The following is a 17,852-nucleotide window of genomic DNA, read 5'->3' on the forward strand; positions in this document are numbered from 1 at the left end:
TCTGAGACCAGCAATTGGAAACAATTTTTATTCTGGTGACTGGCAGGAACAGTAAAAATTGAGTGAAGAGGGAAGGTAAATGGTGGTTTGAGTCACTTCTCTGTGTTCAGAATTAAGTGGGTTTGGAAGTCTGCTCATTTCTGAATAAATGAGCTACAGGAGACCAACACTTGAAGCTAATCTTCTCTTTTGGTTTTATTTCACTGTGGCAGTTATAGGGGTTTGTGTTGTTGCAATTTCAGTGGCATGCAATAACTTACTAGCTGTCTAGTCTGTTTATTGTATATCCAATAAAGTCTGGATTTTATTGTGAGGAAAGCTGATACTGCTGCTGAGCAGCCATAACTTTGTAAGGTGCTATTGCTCTGCTTCATTCCATGGGTCCTGTAACTGAGACTTGAGCAGAGGGCAAGCATGTTTTATAGGATAGCCAGCAGTAACTTCTGTGCCAGGGTTAGAGAAGTGTGTAAATTGGTAAGTGAAAGATTTACTGCTTTTAGTCCCTTGAAGCTGATAAATCATCTCTGTGTTCCATGAAATAATTATTCTTGTGTCTGACAATACAGGCACATGACTACCAAGCATTCATTTTACCCATTTGTGTGTATAACCTCAAATATTTTTATATTTCAGATGGATTACTTTTTTAACATAAGAAAGTAATTCCTTAAAATACATGGAGGGAGGGTTTTTTTAATGAGTACATAGATTGTGCATGTTCTAATCACCTTCAAGGTTTTGTCATGGGTTTGTCTTGTGCAAAATATTATAGTGGTTTAAAACAATTCTTCTCTGGTATATTATTTTTGTGGGCAGATTCTGGTAGTGGTAGGATTTAGAATGCTTTAGGGCAAACCTCCTACGTGTGATGTGAATTTCCAGTTGGAAAATGAATCTCCTTTGGATAATAATCTACTTGAGGATTAATAATATTCAATAATATATTGACATATTAATGTGATCATTGGTGTCTTGAGACACTTTTTTCTTTTGTTATTGTAAGGCTGAAACAGAAATTAGTGGGGTTTTTTTACCCCTCTTCAAACTGTAAAGGTTTGCAAGGTACACAAAATGTATTTGTTGTTTTAGTACTTTAGTGGACTCAGTGGGCAGTAGCATCCTTTGTGCAAACGTGTGCCTCTGGTTTGGTGCTGATTTCTGGAAAAGGTAAATTTAATGTGTGTGCAAAGCACTTTTGTGATTGGTTTCTGGACAGCAGTTTTGTGTTAATCTAGAAAGAAAGGTTTATGTGTTTTTTTAAACCATGATTTTCGTGTGTATTAGCAGTAAGCACCTCAGATATTCATAAGTATGATTATAGTATGTAGACTTTTGTGTGCAAACACATCAGAACAAATACAGAATCACAGAATGGTTTGAGTTGGAAGGGACCTTAAAGTTCATCTAGTTCCAACTTCCCTGCCATGAGCAGGGACACTTGCTAATACACTCTAAGATAAGTGTTTATGCACACATATGCCCATAAATATATACATACCTATAAAATCTATAAATATATATAAATAAAAAGGCATATGGTTTTAAAGAAACAATTAGTGGTTTATCTAAATGTGAACCTGACAGTTTTTACCACCTCAGAGACAGATGGCGAACCAGAATCTGCCACTTTCCACACTGCACTGTAGTATAATATCTGATTTAAAATTTAGAGGTTATTAAAACAGAGCATAGTCCCAGAATATAAATACCTTCCACTGAGATCAGGCTCTTGAGGGCTGAGGAGAGGCAAAAGCAGTGTCTGTCAGTGTGAACAGCAGTGGAAAATGTGTAGCAGAGAGGACTGGTGTGGGCTGGGAAATGTCAGCATGTACCTCTTCTGACCTGGCCCTGAACTGTGTGCTGTGGTAGGCTGGTGAAAGTGCACATGCAGCTACCCAGTGATCTACATCAGTGAAATGATCCATTGGCAGAACTCACCTTGTCTCCAGCCCAAAATTAATTTGGTTTTATATCCTCAGGTGGATAAGTTTTCCATTCATTTGTATTAATAGCTACCAATAAATGTACACCTTAGGAGGGAGGAGGTACCTTGTGTGAAAGGGGAATGGTAGCTGTAAGTACAAATGTCTGTCAGTGTGTTCTGCACTGGAAGGTGAGCTACATCCAGAGTGCTCAAAAGGATTCACGGGACTGTTGGCACCACAGCAGCTCCTGAGCTGGGTCATGGTGTAGCCAACGTGAGTGCATGTCACTGCTGAGGCATGAGTCTTCAGCAGTGCACATCTGAACAAGCCTGGTGCTTTGAAATGGCAGGCTAGGTTCAGAGCAGCCATAGTTTAGCAGAAAAGAGAAATTATTATATGGGGTAACTATGTGGGGAATTCCACACTGATTAGTTAGAAGAGCTGATACTGCATGATCAGGAGATTTTCTTCTTGAGCGTAAGCTTCAATGTAAGTGAATGCAGCAACCTGAAACCTCAACACAGCCAGAGAATGTGCTGAGAATGAGGAGCAAGGAGCTTTCTTTGCTTCATTTTATTTAAGCAGATCAAATATGATGGATGTTTTTTGTTCTTTCTCCATTTTTCCATTCAATTTTTTGTTTTTGTTTTTGTTTTGTTTTTGTTTTTGTGAAAATTGATTTTGCATTATTTTGTCTCCAGAATGACCATTTTCAAGAGTAAGGCTTTGTTCAGCTAATAAGGTAGTGAATTTGTGGTGTAAGTACCTTTAAATGATTTGTCTTTCCAAAAAGCACGAGAGGGTAAGAAAATGTTCTTCTGTGTAGCTTAGAAAGGCCTCCTGCAAGATGGTATCATGGAAATGAAGAAAGAAGTGTTTACCAGGAGTGGGTGGTGGTAAGGAAGAGTTTAATAGGCAGGAAGGAGTGCCTGAATACCTAGAGATTGTCACAGAAACCCCTTGACTCTCTAAGACATTGCAATTTTCAATTATATAAATGTGTGCCACTCCTAATGGAAGATCAGATTTTGTGTCTTCTACAATAGGCAGTTAAAATATTTAGTATTCTAAATATTTGAAATGAAGATTTATGGGTACTGCAAAAGCTTGTTTTCACCTAACTAGGGAAAGCAAGGCTGTTCCTGCCTAACATGCAGAGAAGGTAATATTAGTCTGGAATAATAATTGAATTGAGCATTGAGTGCAACTTAATTCCTTTGCAGCAAAGTGCAGCTAAAAATTAAAAGATGTAAAAGACATCTAAGAGGAATGTAATATATTTGGAAACAAACTATCTCCAGTTATATAAAGTAAACAAAACAAAAACAAACAACCAAAAATCCTCAACACCCAAAAGCACCTAAGCAACCCTAGAAGACAGGTTTTGTGTACATGGTATGTTAAGTGTGTTTTATTTATAGTTTTGGACTGTGAAGAAGTAGTTCACATAAAAATTGTATTTGCAAATACAAAAATACAAAATTGCCCTGTGATGTCATTCTGACTTAGATCACTGGCTCCTTCAGGCTGTGGATGTCATCTTTGTATATTGCTTTGCTCAGTGATTCCTCTTAAAATAATGAATGTTCCCTTTCCTTCTCTCACATTAGTGATTTCATCTAATTCAATAGCAAATCCAATTTAGAAATTTTTCTAGTCTGCTTGTCATAGTCTTTTAGATTGATAACTTCAGGAGAAAGTTTCCTGGAGTTTTTGTATTTGTTTCTTTCTTCTGAGTGTCCACTTTGGTTCAATATTAGACCTTAGCACAAAGTTTTCTCTCGATCTCATCAATGTTAACCATTGTCTTTCTTTCAAAATATTAGTTTCAAATTCTTATCCTATGTTCAAACTCTCAGTAGACAAGTGAGTCATTATTTTTTTCTGGTCATTGAAGATGGAGAGAACTTCAGTAGAAATGTATGATAGCAACTGCCTGACGTAGCAGGCAGGCAGAAGCAAAAGCTTTTGACAGCAGTTGCAGAGGAATCAAAGAGAAGCACTTGCTGTGCACTGCCTTGGAAAGGAACACAGAGTTCCCAGTATTTTATTACATTTAAAAATGGTAACTTTTCCTGGCAAGATGTAAGTCAAGTCAAACCCACTATTTTAGTGGGGAGCAAAAGAAGTAATGATGTTTGCAGTTCTTAATGTTTCAATCCATTGTTCTGCTGTAAATGGAAAAAAAAGCCAGAGATAAATAGCCTCGGAAGGCATTTTTACAGCTTTTGTGGTTCCAAACGTTCTAGTTTTAGCTGCCACAGGAGTGGTTGTATGATTTGAGAAAATGGTTGTTTCCAGTGAAGGAACAGAAACATTCAATTTTATTTTGTTTCAGATTATCATGCATTGTTCAGCTATAACATTTTGCATGATTAAAATTGGGCTACTCAAAACAGAACCATTATCTATTAATTGGTTTCTCTCTATGTGGATTCCTACTGTAAGTGCTCACACACGGGAGCACTCAATGTTTGGAACTTAGCAAGGAGCCTCAATATTTAACCATCTCTAGTGCTTAACACTGTAGTTGACCTGGAGCTCCTGATGTGGTTTTTTGGAGCTTCTTCATGCCCAGTGGAATATTCTTCAATTGTAGAATCATAGAATGGCTTGAGTTGGAAGAAAAATTAAATATCATCTAGTTCCTATCCCCTTGCTGTGGGCAGGGACACCTTCCAGTAGACCAGGTTGATCAAAGCCTCATCCAGCCTGGCCTTGAGCGCTTCTAGGGATGGAGGATCCATAACTTCTCTGGGTAACCTGTGCCAATGCCTCACCACCTTCACAGTGAGGAATCTCTACATAATATCTAATTTGAACCTACTCACAGTTTCTAGCCAGTCCCCCTTCCTCTATTACTCCATGCCTTTGTAAATGTTCCCTCTCCAGCTGTCTTGCAGCCCCCGTTTTTCAGGTATTGGAAGGTGCTGTGAAGTTTTCTAAGGCTTTCACTTTCAAAACCATCTCAGTTTTGACAGTGAAAGCTCTGCCTATGGGGTGTTTTTGCTCAATGTTGCTGGTGATGTCCCTCTGTGAGGAAGTAGGAGTAGCTGACATTGTGCCTTGTTCTGCCAGTCCTCAGACGCTCAGGAGCTCTGGAGTTTAAACTTTTTGGGTAACAGAGTTTGTGCATCATGAATGGTGTGGTCATTACCAGCTCCCATGCTCTGTTGTGCTGCTGTCCTGACAGTGGTTCTGAGACCACGTTCTCCAATCTCCAGTGATTTGAAAGTGAATATAACACAGCAAGCTTCCTTAAAACTTGGAATTATTGATCTAACATTACCTAGGTGGTGGGAACATTACCTGTGATCTAAATGGGAATCTAGATGGGGGAAAAATATAGCAAAATATTTAACATTTCTGTGTATGATTAGAAATTTAATCCTCAATTCATCATTACTTAATTACATTTTATACTGGATTTTGGAGCTATTGCAGAAAATTTGAAATTCTTAAAGACGTCATCTTGAAAATGCATTATCATTATTATTATTCCTCTTTCAGTCACATGATGTTGCAAAAAAATCAGATATTGTTCCTTTATTTTGATTTGCTACTGTACTTCTGATTTCATCTGCTGTACTTTTAGAATTGTGTTGTGGAATTTGGTGCAAGGGGTTAGTGTGATAATCTGAGTCTGTAGTTAAACATTTTTGCTGTGGGAGAACCACAGATGTCAACAAGCAATTTAGTTGTAATAGAAACTGTAGGGCTAGTGTAGGGGCATCTGCTATTTCTTGTTATTTTGTTGGGTTTTTTTTTTTCAAAATATAATGCAATTTGAATAAATGCTTTGTCCTTTGCAAAACTATAATAGTGTTTTTCTTCTAGCGCTATCAGTTCTACTGTTGTCAGAACTGTTCTACTCTGTTGTCAGAACATTTTCAGTTCAATTCTTTAATTCATTTTGAAGGGGTTGAATGACCCCAGACCTTCCCACAGGCTGAATCAGTTGTACCTGCAGCTTTTTCTAGCCTGTGAAACGACTTATTTTGTGTGTTTCTTTCTAGTTGTTAAAGTATATTCTGGCAGTCAATGAAGTAAATATTTAAAGTTTGTGTACTTCCTCCTGTTGTAGGCATTGGATCAAGACAGAACTGCACTACAGAAGGTGAAAAAATCTGTAAAAGCAATATACAGTTCGGGGCAAGGTAAGACATTGTTTTCGGTTTCACACAAGAACTAAAGCATTTAATTTTAAGTTTGACATGTCTTGCAATTCATCCTGTTGAAATGTATAGCATAAGAAATGCTTATCTGTTTATGCATGTTTGGACTTAAATATTTTCTTTCTTTACTTTTGATTATACGTCAGATTAATGTGCTCTCTAGTTCTTTTACCCTCATATTCCTTCTCAATGACCTTTTAGGAGAATCCCGTGGTTAAATTTTCTGCTGTCATAATATTTCAAGCATTTATCTTCAGCTGGAACAATGACAAAACAGTGTTCTCACCTGAATTTTTAGAAAGCACTTAAAAGTGAAATAAGATTTAGAACTTGTTTAAAAGTTTTTAAAATAAATAAATAAAAAGAAATATCTGGTTTTGTTTTGTCAACATGTGCTCTCCCTTCATAATGTATTTGCATTCTTACCTAAATATAGTATAGTTATATAATTGTTTTGCTTGCTTGAAGACACTGTTGATGTTTATGGAACTGAAGTTGTTACTTTGATGGGAGGTTATTCGGTTAGAATATGAGTAGATAATCATCTTGAGTGCAGTAACAAATGGTGATCAAACACATCAATATAGAAATTTGTTTTTAAAAATGCTAGAACTCTAATGCTTCTATCTCTGTTTGTCTTAAGTTCTAGAAACTGTGCCAAAGGCAGATAGAGTAACAGAGCTGTGCACTTTCCAATAATCTTCTGGCTATAAACACTGGATTTTAGAAAATCCTATTTCCAATTTCCTAACAATAATAATCAGTTTAGCAAATATTTTCTATATACAGAGCTACTGTTGGGTGCTCTTAGTTTCTGTGTTTATGGAAATGTCTGGGATTGTTAATATCTTACAGATTCTTAACTATTCTCATTTGCCAATCACTGATGTTGGTTTGGTAGCACCATGCTTTAATTAGCCATAATTTCACTTGTTGATAAATGTTTTCCCAATAGACTGGGAAGCCTGATATAAAGTGAGAATAGTATTTGGTGCATGTGTATTTAGTTTTATGCTTTTAGAAGTATTCAGATGCTCCAATAAGCTTTTCTATTTGAGAGTATTTACTTAAACAGAGTTCCAAAAACTGAGTTTCAAAACTGATGAATAGTTTAGAACGTGATAAAGGTATTCTGCCTGTTTTGAAACATATAAATAGCTATCATTTGAGTCTTGTGACAAAATATTGTTGCTAAGATCTGTAAGTAAGGCAGTACTATATGATGAAGTGGTTCAATTTAATAAAAGTGATAGAAGGAGGCTTAATAGTTTTGATTGGGTGCTCTGCACTTACAAAGGAGCAGAGATAGGTAGCTGGTTTGTTTGGTTTGGTTTGGTTTGGTTTTTTTACATATTTAAATTTTTTTTGAACAAGCCTTGTTTCAAAGGTACAGGTTGGTAGAAATTCTTTTGGCTCAGGAAAGCTTTATGCATAATCCTCTGGCTCCCTCTTCAGAACGCTGCTGTCATAGGCTAACAATGAAAGGCTGTGTGCAGGAGTCAGCTCATGCAGTGACTGATAAACTGGGATTAGTAAAACCACGACAAAAAATGTGTTATACATGTGAAACCTTATGAAAATGAATGTGAAGTTAATCAAAACTCAAGCTCCTTTTGCCTTCTTGTACAAGGAAAATTGCTGAGCCAGCTGTTTTCTTGTGCTTCAGTGATGAAAATGGATTTTGCTGATATTTAAGTAAAGCATACCAGAAACAGCTGTAAAAGGAATTGGGGCTTATCAGTTCAAGAAAGTATTATGTGACTATTTTTATATTTCAAAAGAAAACCTCCAATTACATTTTGAGAACCCAAAATCTGAATTTTGTTTTAAAAATGTAATAGTTTGATAGAAGTTAAGGCCATATTAATTTACTAGAGTAGGAAAAGGTTTTTTAGTACTCCTGTGCTTTATAATCTCCTTTGGGAACTCCAGCTGAACTGGTGAGAGAGTTTTTCAGGAACAATAGAAATTCTTTTTTCAGTTCAGTAATCCATTTCGTACTCTACCAAAAGCCATACCTAGTTTTTTTTTGGGTTGTAGTGGTTTTGGGTTGTTGGGTGGGGTTTTTGGTTGTTTCTTTGGGTTGTGGAGTTTTGTTTGTGTTTTTTGGGGGTGTTTTTGTTTGGTTTTGAGGTTTTTGGGGGAGTTGTTTTGTTTGGGTTGAGTGGGTGTTTGGAGGTTTGTTTTTTTTTGGTGGTGGTAGTGGTTTGGGTCTTTTGTTTTCTTTATCTTTTTTTCCTGAGAAACATTTGAATAGTGACCGTGACCCAGTGCAATGTTTCATGCAGAATTCTTCAGGAAGACTGAACCTTGTGGTGTGTTGGTTTGTTCCTCTCCAGCACTGAATTATGAACCACAAGGGTCTTACAAAGAGCTTTAACATCACCCAAGTACTCTCTGCTCTTCCTGTACTTCCCTCACCCATTTGTCATATTTACATTTGGAGCTACTGCTGTGGAAATGAAAACATACCAACACAAGAGTATAGAAAACCCTTAGAAATGTCCCTTCCCTATTTTCATTTCTGAAAGTGTTGTATGGGAAAGGACAGTTTATGAAATCCAGTGAGACATACAAGCAGACACCTCTTTCTCACCACTTGCTCCCTGTCTGGCTTGCTGTTTACTTCTGGCATGATGGATTGTATCTGTAACTGGGAACCCAGCTCATGGCAAGGGTGATTGAACTTAATGGAGAATCTGTCCTGAGTTCCTTTCCCATAAGATTTGGATTGGATTGTAACAGCAGTAGATGGCACAATTAATTTTGCTGTAGATTTTTCAATAGCTCTTTTCCATTACTTCCCTGGGATAACTCCCGAATATAATCAAAAAGAGTTTACACAAAGAAGAAGTAAAACCATGAAATCCATACAAGATCAAAGGTACTGAGATGGATCAGCAATCCACATGGTCTTCCACAATTTTCAACAGCAGATGCTTGAGGAAGTAGATTTCAAGTATTTTATTTAGCACTTTCTCAGCTCACTCTGACATGAAGGCCAGGGATTACCTTGAGTCAGAAATGATATTGTGATGTTTGATACTTGTTAATGGACTTCTACAACTTATTTTGTCCAAGGAATTTGAATTAATGTAAATATTTATCATTCACAGTCTTGCATTAATCTAGTTAAATTCTCCTGTGCAGTTTCCAAGTGCATGTTCATGTTCTTCAGATCTTAAATCACCTGAGAAGGAGACTCTCCCTGCCCATATTTCACAGCATTGGCCTCAAACCCACCAAAATTACTCATCTGATGTGATATTGAGGGAGCTTTGCCTGTTCTGGGCATGAAAGTTTGTAAGAGGCTTTGAAGTGCCAAACCTTACTAGAGTAGAGCCAGAGGAGCTTTTGGTGGATGAATCCAAACTTTGTTGTTCTGTGGACCATTCTCTCTCTTGAAATAGGTTTGTTTCCATTATTACTCACAGTATCTCGTTTCTGAATTCAGGGCTCTGGGGGTTTTGAGAGTTATTCTGATGTTTCTTTTTTACAGAGACCATCACTTTTAATCATCCTCACTTTCTCTTTCTCCAAAATGGCAGCATAGACTTCCTTTTCTAAAACAGGAAAGAGGAGGATTGAATTTTGGACAAGGACAGGAACTACAATATTAAGGGTTTAAGCCCAGTATAGCAATATTTTGATATTACTCCATTGCATGCTGTGTTTTTTCATAATTTCTGATGTGCAGCTTTGTTTTGCTTTGTACTGAATGTCAAGGTGAGAGAACTCCAGAACCTCTCCTTGTAATATCTAGTAATGCAATAATTTCCTTAAAGTTAGGAGTGTTTTCCCTCATGTGCTGCCCTGCCTGATGCATTGGCCATTAAACATGAGATTCCTCTAACTTGGGAAATACCCTGGTAGGAACCTCTTGCTGTAGACTGCACAAATGGTGGGTTGTAGATGTAGAGATTGCTAATTCACTGATGACCTCTCTCTGGTGAGAAAATTAATGCTTTATTCTTTCTTTTCTCCACTTTTTTTTTTTGTTGTTGTTGTTGTTGTTGTTGTTGCCTGTCTTTCCTCCTTGTGAGGCTCATCCCTCTTAGTGTGCTTAGTTTCTTTCAGTGTTTTTGTGAGGGAGAGAACTTCTTGGATAATCAATAATTTTATGTGGACTTCCTTTCCCTATTTTTTTTTTAATCTCCTAGAGATGGGAGTTTTTTGATGTAAAATTTTTTTTTTATATAAGCTGTGTTTCTTGTTCAGCATTTTGTGTTCATCCACATGTCCACCAATTCTGTTCTGCTCTGTAGTTCCTACAAATACCCTGGGGGATATATTAGTAATATTGCTGTTGGTGCATACTTGAATTGTCAGTTCTCTGTGAAGCTTACTAAAAATAGTTATTATATTTGCTTTTCATTCTTCCTGTAGTGTTGAGGCTGGTATAAATAAGAAGCTTCTCTCTGCAACTGTATAGTTCACCTCTTTTATTCTTTTGTATGTGGATCTGAGTGACTTGCCATTGTTCATGTTATTAGATTTTAAGTCTTCTACTGTTAGGTTTGGTGTAAATCCTCTGAAGCGGAGGGGAAAGAAAATTCTTCCATGAGAACTTCTTCAAGCTTGTCAGTGATGAACAGAGATGCAAAAAGAAGTAATTTACTTTTCTAGGCTGGGTTATCTCTCAGTACTCTTGTATTGTGGTCTAGAGAACCTTGCAGACTCAGTGAGATGCTTCTTGCTCTGAAATATGGAAAGAGGCTTTTATTACTTTTCCCTTGAACAATCTCATTCCAGAAGGTGTTATTGTTATCATGTTCAGACAATTGTATGCTGGTTAAATAATTTTTTTCTATTATTTTCTCATTATACTTCAGCTTCATGAAGAATTAAATGAGAAGGATTGTGGGTTTTTTTTTATTTCAAATAATTTCTGTCATCCTTTTTAACCTTGCCAGCTTTCTTGCTTTTAAGGCTCTAAAGCCTTTCTGAGTCATCTTTCATTCATAAATGTATCTTGGCTCTGACCTTGGTTATTTTCCCTCTGACTATCCATGGAACAAAGCTGTTTTAGAAGTGAAACTTAAAAATAGTTTAAAATTGATCAGAATTCTGAAACATGATTTTTATTTTTGTTAACCACATATGCAGAATTAATTCTCATTAATGTACTCATTCTTCAGGTTTCTTTGGGCATAATCAGTGGCAAAAGAAAAACTATTTAAATATTTTGTGCTTGTGCTTGCAGAGTAATATATCTGAAAAAAAACTGTGGTAGAGGAAGGAAATTTTAAGGCTCTCATTTCAGTGATGTGCTTTGTAAGTCCAGCATATAAAGACTATCCTTTAACCACTCTTCACAGTATTTGTACTTCTGTACTCTTAATATGCACAAGTAGACAGGAATCTCACTAGGCATATGCAAACATTCTGATAATTTTTGAGTGGGAAATGAATGTAGAATTTAATGAATGCTCTGGGTTCCAGTGAAAGAGTACAAATTCTGAGAGTCTTATTTAAGTGTTTTGTGTTCATCCTGGGAAAAGTTTCCAACAAGCTCACTTTAGGTATGGACAGCTGCAGGTGACTGCGTGGGAATGCAGTGCAAGGTGGGATTGGGATTCAGCCCTGGGAGTCCTTCAGGCTGTGCCTCTACAGAGCTCAGAGCTCCCTGCTTCTGGCAGGTGCTGCTGTGCAGCAAAGGGCTGCTGCAAACCTGCTGGGGCTGCCATTCCTTCCTTAGCTGCTGGGGCTGCCATTCCTTCCTTAGCAGCTGGGTCTGCATCTCCAGAGGCATTCCTGTTATTGCCTCTTAACACTCAACATTTCCTCAGGATACACTTGGAGTTCAGACATAAGGGCTGCCACAGTTACTGTGCACTGGGAGCTGTGAGGGGTTTCTCAAACCAAAGGTGAATTCTCTGCTGAGAGCTGCCCAGAGCTGAAGGTGTGGCTCATGGAGGAGATGCCCAGCGTTGAGCTCAGAACACAGCACTGCTCTATGCAGGCCAGGGTGCTGCTCTGGACCGCATCTGCCACGCTCCAGTGGCGTTCTCTGCACGGGCTCAGGTGCTGCTGCTTGCCAGATCCCACTGGGATGGGAGTGAGGAGTGAGGCCCCTTTGAAGGAGCTGCATTCATCAGTGGGTGCAGAGCCCTTCCTCAGTGCTCCATGATTCTGGCATGCCCCAGGGAGCTGCTGGAGGAGCAGGATGTCTGGCTGAGGAAGCTGCTCTATTTTCATCACATCATCAAGCGTTGCTTGTGATATTGAAAAGACATGATTCAGGTCTGGAAGACACATCTTACTCCCTGTATGTACTGTTGTCAGTGATCCTGTCTCACTCTCAGGGTTATTAAAGTCTTGTATGAGGACTTGTATCTAAGAAGGTAAATATTGACATGCCTAATACAGCTTTCTGTATGCAAAGAAAGTTCTGTTAGGACACTAGGAAGTAATTTCTGATTTTTTGTGAGGAACCTACAGTGAGATTAAAGGATGCTCTTTGCTCTGAGCATGTCAGGTTTCACATTCCCTATTTTAGCATAGGCTACCTTGCAGATTTAATTTTTCAGCTATGTGCATTTAAGGTTGAGTAGGGGATTGCCTTACCTCTTCAACAGAAAACATTTAATCTCCCTTTGCAAGATTAACATTGATACTTGTGTAGAAATGGAAAATTTCTTACTCTTACAGAGTACTTGCTTTTTGTGTGCCTATGTGTGGCAATTACAGAGGTAAATACAGGAGTATTCCTTTGACTTCACCATCAAAACTTCATTTCTAGATTTAGGTGATTTGTAGTCTGGGATTCTTGAGAATTTCCTCTATATTGTTCTAGGACAGTGGTGTGCTTCCTCTTTCTTACCAGGAATTTCTTTTGCCTTTCCACAGATAAAGGAAACAAACTTCTTCAGCTCTTTTTCACTCTTTATGAAATAATTTATTAAAATCCTCTCTGAAAGAACACAGTGCTCAAAATCAAAATGCTGGGAAGTACTGTGATGTAAAAAGTGCTTCCCAAGCAAGGACAGGGATTTCATGATCTAGCAGGGCTCTTTCTGACCTTGCATTATCCTTCCTGTCCCTTCAGCACAGCTGGGTATGCTTGAGCTTTTCTCACTCATGACTGTATAAGCTAAAGCTCCTTCACAGATCAAGTCCTCTGTGTATATTTGTGCAAAAGCTCTTACATCAAAACAAAATGCATATTTTATTTTTATGTAGTGGTTTCAGTGCTAAGCTATTTGATTAAAACTGTATGCTTTTGGAACAGTTTTCTTAAAAACATATGGCTTGAATTGCAACTCTGTATTAACATATGATTAAATATTTGGCCTTTTGAAAACCTCAGTAGTAATGTCTGATTTTTAGAATGTGACAGGTGTGGTGTGTGAGCTTTGGGGCTTGGTTTTGGTAAATAAGGATTGTACTTTTTTTAACAGGTTTTTGGCATTTTTTTTGTTGGAGCTTTGGGGCACTGTTATTTGAGTATCTGCAGTACCTTAGAAGAGTTAACTGTTTAACTCTTCATCAGCTGTTTGTTAATGTCCAGATAGATTTGTGCACTATGAGACATTATTCATGAGACTTCTTTGAAACTTACATTTTTTTCCTTTTGTTCTATCTTTTGAGTCATAACTTGTAATTCAGATGCTCTCGGGCAATATCACAATTTGAATTTAAAAAAAACTTGGAGATTTTGGGGGATGGGGAAAAAAGTACCAACTATTCTCTCTTTCCCTTGCTCCCTTTCCATTGTGCAGAACTTGTGCTGTAGCTCAGTGGTTTTGTGTTTGTGGCTTGCAGAAAGAAGCCCACATAATAAGGCTTGGAGATGCATTAAAGTGAAATATTGATTTAATTAATACCAGTAATATCCTCTAAGAGAGATAAAGATTGTAGGTCTTTCCCAAAGGGCTGTAGAGGTAAATTCTCTATTTAAAGATATGAAAATGGAAGTAACAAAAGTTATGCAAATGCGTGCCAGGAAGGAAACTAAATAGAAGCAGGAAGGACATTTCAGATACAACAGTTCCTAATTCCTTCTTGAGTCAAGGATTTTTCTCACTTTCACTGCCTTCAACTGCATGGTCTTGGTTCTGGCCTCTCTGTATGTGCAGTTTTCTATTAAATACATTGGAATTGGCTGTGTACCAATACACATTCTGTTATCTGGGATAACTCAGTGTACAAAGCAGGCAAAAGGGAACCTTTGTAAGATGTTTCTTCTTTTGAACTTACAGATCCAGACTTGGTCTCCTTAGTTTTATATCTGATACTTTTGACTTTTTTGTTCTGTAAAAATATCTAACATTTCAAAAGAAAAGTTCACATATGCAGGGAAATTCCTGTAGTGGGCAGCTGTAAATTCTGGTGTTGCTTACAAAACAAGCTTTATACTGTTCCACTGATGTATTATTGATCTTATTACTCTTACAATAGCTACAGAATTTTCTTCATCGCTGTATTACAATTCAACTTAATGATTTAAAAAGCATATATATGCCTATTGCTAGATACTCTTTTTAATCTTAAAATTATTTTAATTTTCAGTAAATGTGTTGACTTGTGACTTTTCTCAAAGTACTGTTTTTAGTTTATTGTTAAGTTGCAGTAAGCTTAAAATGATAATTGACTGGCTACAAAAAAAGCTAACTTTTGATTATTTCTTTGCAGATCATGTTCAAAATGAAGAAAACTATGCACAAGTACTAGATAAATTCGGAAGTAATTTTTTAAGTCGGGATAATCCAGATCTTGGCACAGCTTTTGTAAAGTTTTCCACTCTTACTAAAGAATTATCAACACTGTTGAAGAACCTGGTGAGGAATTTCAAAGTTTCTTAGCTTTTAACTTGTCTCAAAATACAGTATAATACAAGAACTGCATGATCATGGTGACTAAAGATAATTTTTAAGATGCTTTCACTTTTTTTCAAAAACAAAACCAATGATTTCTGCAGAGAAGATCTCTAAAAGGTGTTATTACACCTGTGTTACACTCCGTGTTTGATTGTTAATTAGCAGTTATGAAGGTAAATGTTGAGACATCCCTTGAATCATTCTCAAGTGATTGATGATGATATATACCTCATGAACCTTAAATCATCCATTTAAATCATCCCTTTAAATCATCCCTTAACTTGAAGTCTTTCTAGTTAAGAATACAATATCATTAGTTATGGCTTTTTTGTTTTACCACAAAAGGAGAAACATTCACTTTTTGGAAGAAAAATAACAATTTGAGCATGTTTAAATTGTCTTAACATTCCACTTTCCCTGTGATATAGAAAGCATTTATTGCTTAAATACGAGGTTTTTGAAGGTGGTTTAAAGATTTGTCTCATTTAAAGTTTGCCTTAGGCCTTTTATTTCTGAAAGCTGCACAATAAAACTACAGTCGTAGCCAATATCTTTGAACACTGAAAGTAATGAAGCTACATTTCTTGTGAAATCATTTTTCATGGTCTTTGGAGCTGTTATATTCAGAAAGTCATAGTTTCAGTTTTACATTTTTCTTACAGTTGGGCTTATTTCCAAGCTTTTTTGGTGTGTGAAGTACAAGAGACATTACAGACTTGTCTTCCTGCAGTCCCTAACACAACCATAAGTGCTGGAGATCACACCTCAGATCCCTCTAGCAAAATTCCTTGGCTTTGACAATTGCCCAAGACTGAGGCTTGTGCTTTCCTCTGCACAGACTTCTGTCACTCTGGGTTATTTTGGCCTTTAATTTAAATTTAGCACACAATTAAAAGTAAGTATTTTAAAGTGTGAATTAAAGTGCAGTTTAAGGACAGTTTGGGACTAGAACTCAAGTTTGTTGGAAGCTTTATGGACTTTGTCATTCCTAGCAGGGCATCCACCGAGACTTTTAACCTGTTTCAACTAGCAAACAAGATGTCAGGGTTTATTCATTTATTTAAAATAGTACAGATCAAGAGGGAAAAGCACGTTTAATTTAAGAAGCCACACTTATTCAAAACAACTTCATGCTCTTTCAGCTAGATAATGAAACATTATCTACCTAAATTCTCATTGACAGGATTTTGAAATAGGGTGTTCACTAATTTACTTCGTTCAGAAGTCTCAAATAGACAACAAACTTATTTTACAATTGCCTCAGCATTTTAAAACCATTAATTTTTCTTTTTTTTTTCTCCCCGTGATAGAAAATTCTGCCATGTTGTTCTTAAGCATCTTTTTGTTTAATAAGATTACACTGAAAGAAAAAAAAGATGTTTATATCAAAATAGGAGTTGAGGTCCATTGAAAAGGCAGTTGAGAGGAGGACTCAGTTGTGTCCCTGATAGAGCTGCAAAGTAGGTGCTGAGCTTTATGTTGATAAAATGAATGGGAAAAATGTCAGAAGTTATTAAAATGAATGGCAGGATAGTAGGTCTGGTGGTTTTTTTTTTTACCCAGAACAGATGGTTTATGCCTTATTTAATAAAGGTATAATAAAATAATGAATGATCTTCAAAGACATAAAGATAAATAAGAACTACAGCTACACAGTAGACAATTAAAAATGCTTCACAAATTTGGATCTTTTTTTTAATCTTTGAATTTCAATTATGATTCATTGAAAATTTCATATGAATTCTGATATTAGGGATATTTCAGGAGAAGGAGGGTACAAAATAACTTTCTTCTTCATCAGTTATGGAGGGACTACTTTTGACTACTTTTAGAGTGATACTCACTTGTTATGAAGTAAAACCAGCAACTTTTATTGCATACACAACTTTTGGAAAGCATAACTTAGAAATGATTGCTCAGCACACAAGGGCAAGAATAAAAAAGCATGTCCATTAATCATTTTAGCAAGGCTAAATAAGTTGCTGTGCATTTTTTACTGTTAGCTGTTGATGTTATCATTAAATATAATGTCTGAAACTTGACATCTATTAATATAATATTTAAGTTGTTGAATCACTGTTATTATCTTAAGGACACACAATGACCCTTCAGTAAGATTTTATAAAGGTAAAATATTGGGATTGGCCATTGCCAACCCTGGTCTGTGTTTTCAGCAAACTCTGTGTGTCCCACCAGAATTAATTTCTCTGTTTTTTTACTTCTACATACTTGGCCACTCCAGGTTTTGTTCTTTATGCAATAATTCATTTGAGCATTTGAAAGAGATATATGAAAATGAGTGTGTCAATATCTTCACATTGATCTAGATGAGGTTTTGGCAGAACATTTGTGGCACTTGTAGGTTATTCTTCTGAAATTTTACATGGTTCTTGCCTTTTTCTAAGTGTTTAAAGCCTGTTTTTCTCTGCCTTCTTTTCCTGTAAATGTCCTTAGCTAATCTTTGCAGGCAAATTATCTTTTGTTCACAATTCTCACTAAATTCTCATATGTGTTTCCATGTGTTAAGAGTTTCTTTCCCTTTACTTTGTTCTACATGTGAGACTGTTTTGTTGTATCAGACTGTTTCCAGTTCATTTGAGCTAATGTTTTATCAGGTCTTCAATGATGTAATAAATTATTCCAAATTCTTACTGTATTGGAGTGATACACTGCTATTTAGCTTGGGGTTTTTTGCTGGGTTTTGCTGGTGGTTTTTTTCTATAGCTGACATACTCACTGGCTACTGTTCAGTCATTTCAACCCAAAAATTAATGGCTTGAGTTGGTTATCCTTTACCTGGAAAAATGAAAAAAAGGCTATGGTGCCTTTAGAATATATGAGGAGTTTGAGTGGAACACTAGATCTGAAGAACCTGTTTGAGTGGTTGTTTTGATATTCTTGTCGATGATCAAATAGGCATGAACTCTGTGGGG

General features: G+C 36.6%; 1 protein-coding gene across 3 annotated transcripts in view; it reads left to right on the forward strand.

The window, feature by feature from the left end:
* The window catches only part of ASAP1 (ArfGAP with SH3 domain, ankyrin repeat and PH domain 1), a 145,142-nt gene that overhangs the window by 68,255 nt on the left and 59,035 nt on the right, over positions 1-17,852 (forward strand). For all 3 annotated transcript variants that reach the window (XM_063411191.1, XM_063411061.1, XM_063411126.1), the window contains 2 exons: positions 6,010-6,082; positions 14,735-14,880. In XM_063411191.1, coding sequence (XP_063267261.1) covers positions 6,010-6,082; positions 14,735-14,880 — 219 coding nt within the window. The remainder of the gene's footprint in view (positions 1-6,009; positions 6,083-14,734; positions 14,881-17,852) is intronic.

Source organism: Prinia subflava, chromosome 1 (genome assembly GCF_021018805.1).
Source record: "Prinia subflava isolate CZ2003 ecotype Zambia chromosome 1, Cam_Psub_1.2, whole genome shotgun sequence".
NCBI classification, from domain to species: domain Eukaryota; kingdom Metazoa; phylum Chordata; class Aves; order Passeriformes; family Cisticolidae; genus Prinia; species Prinia subflava.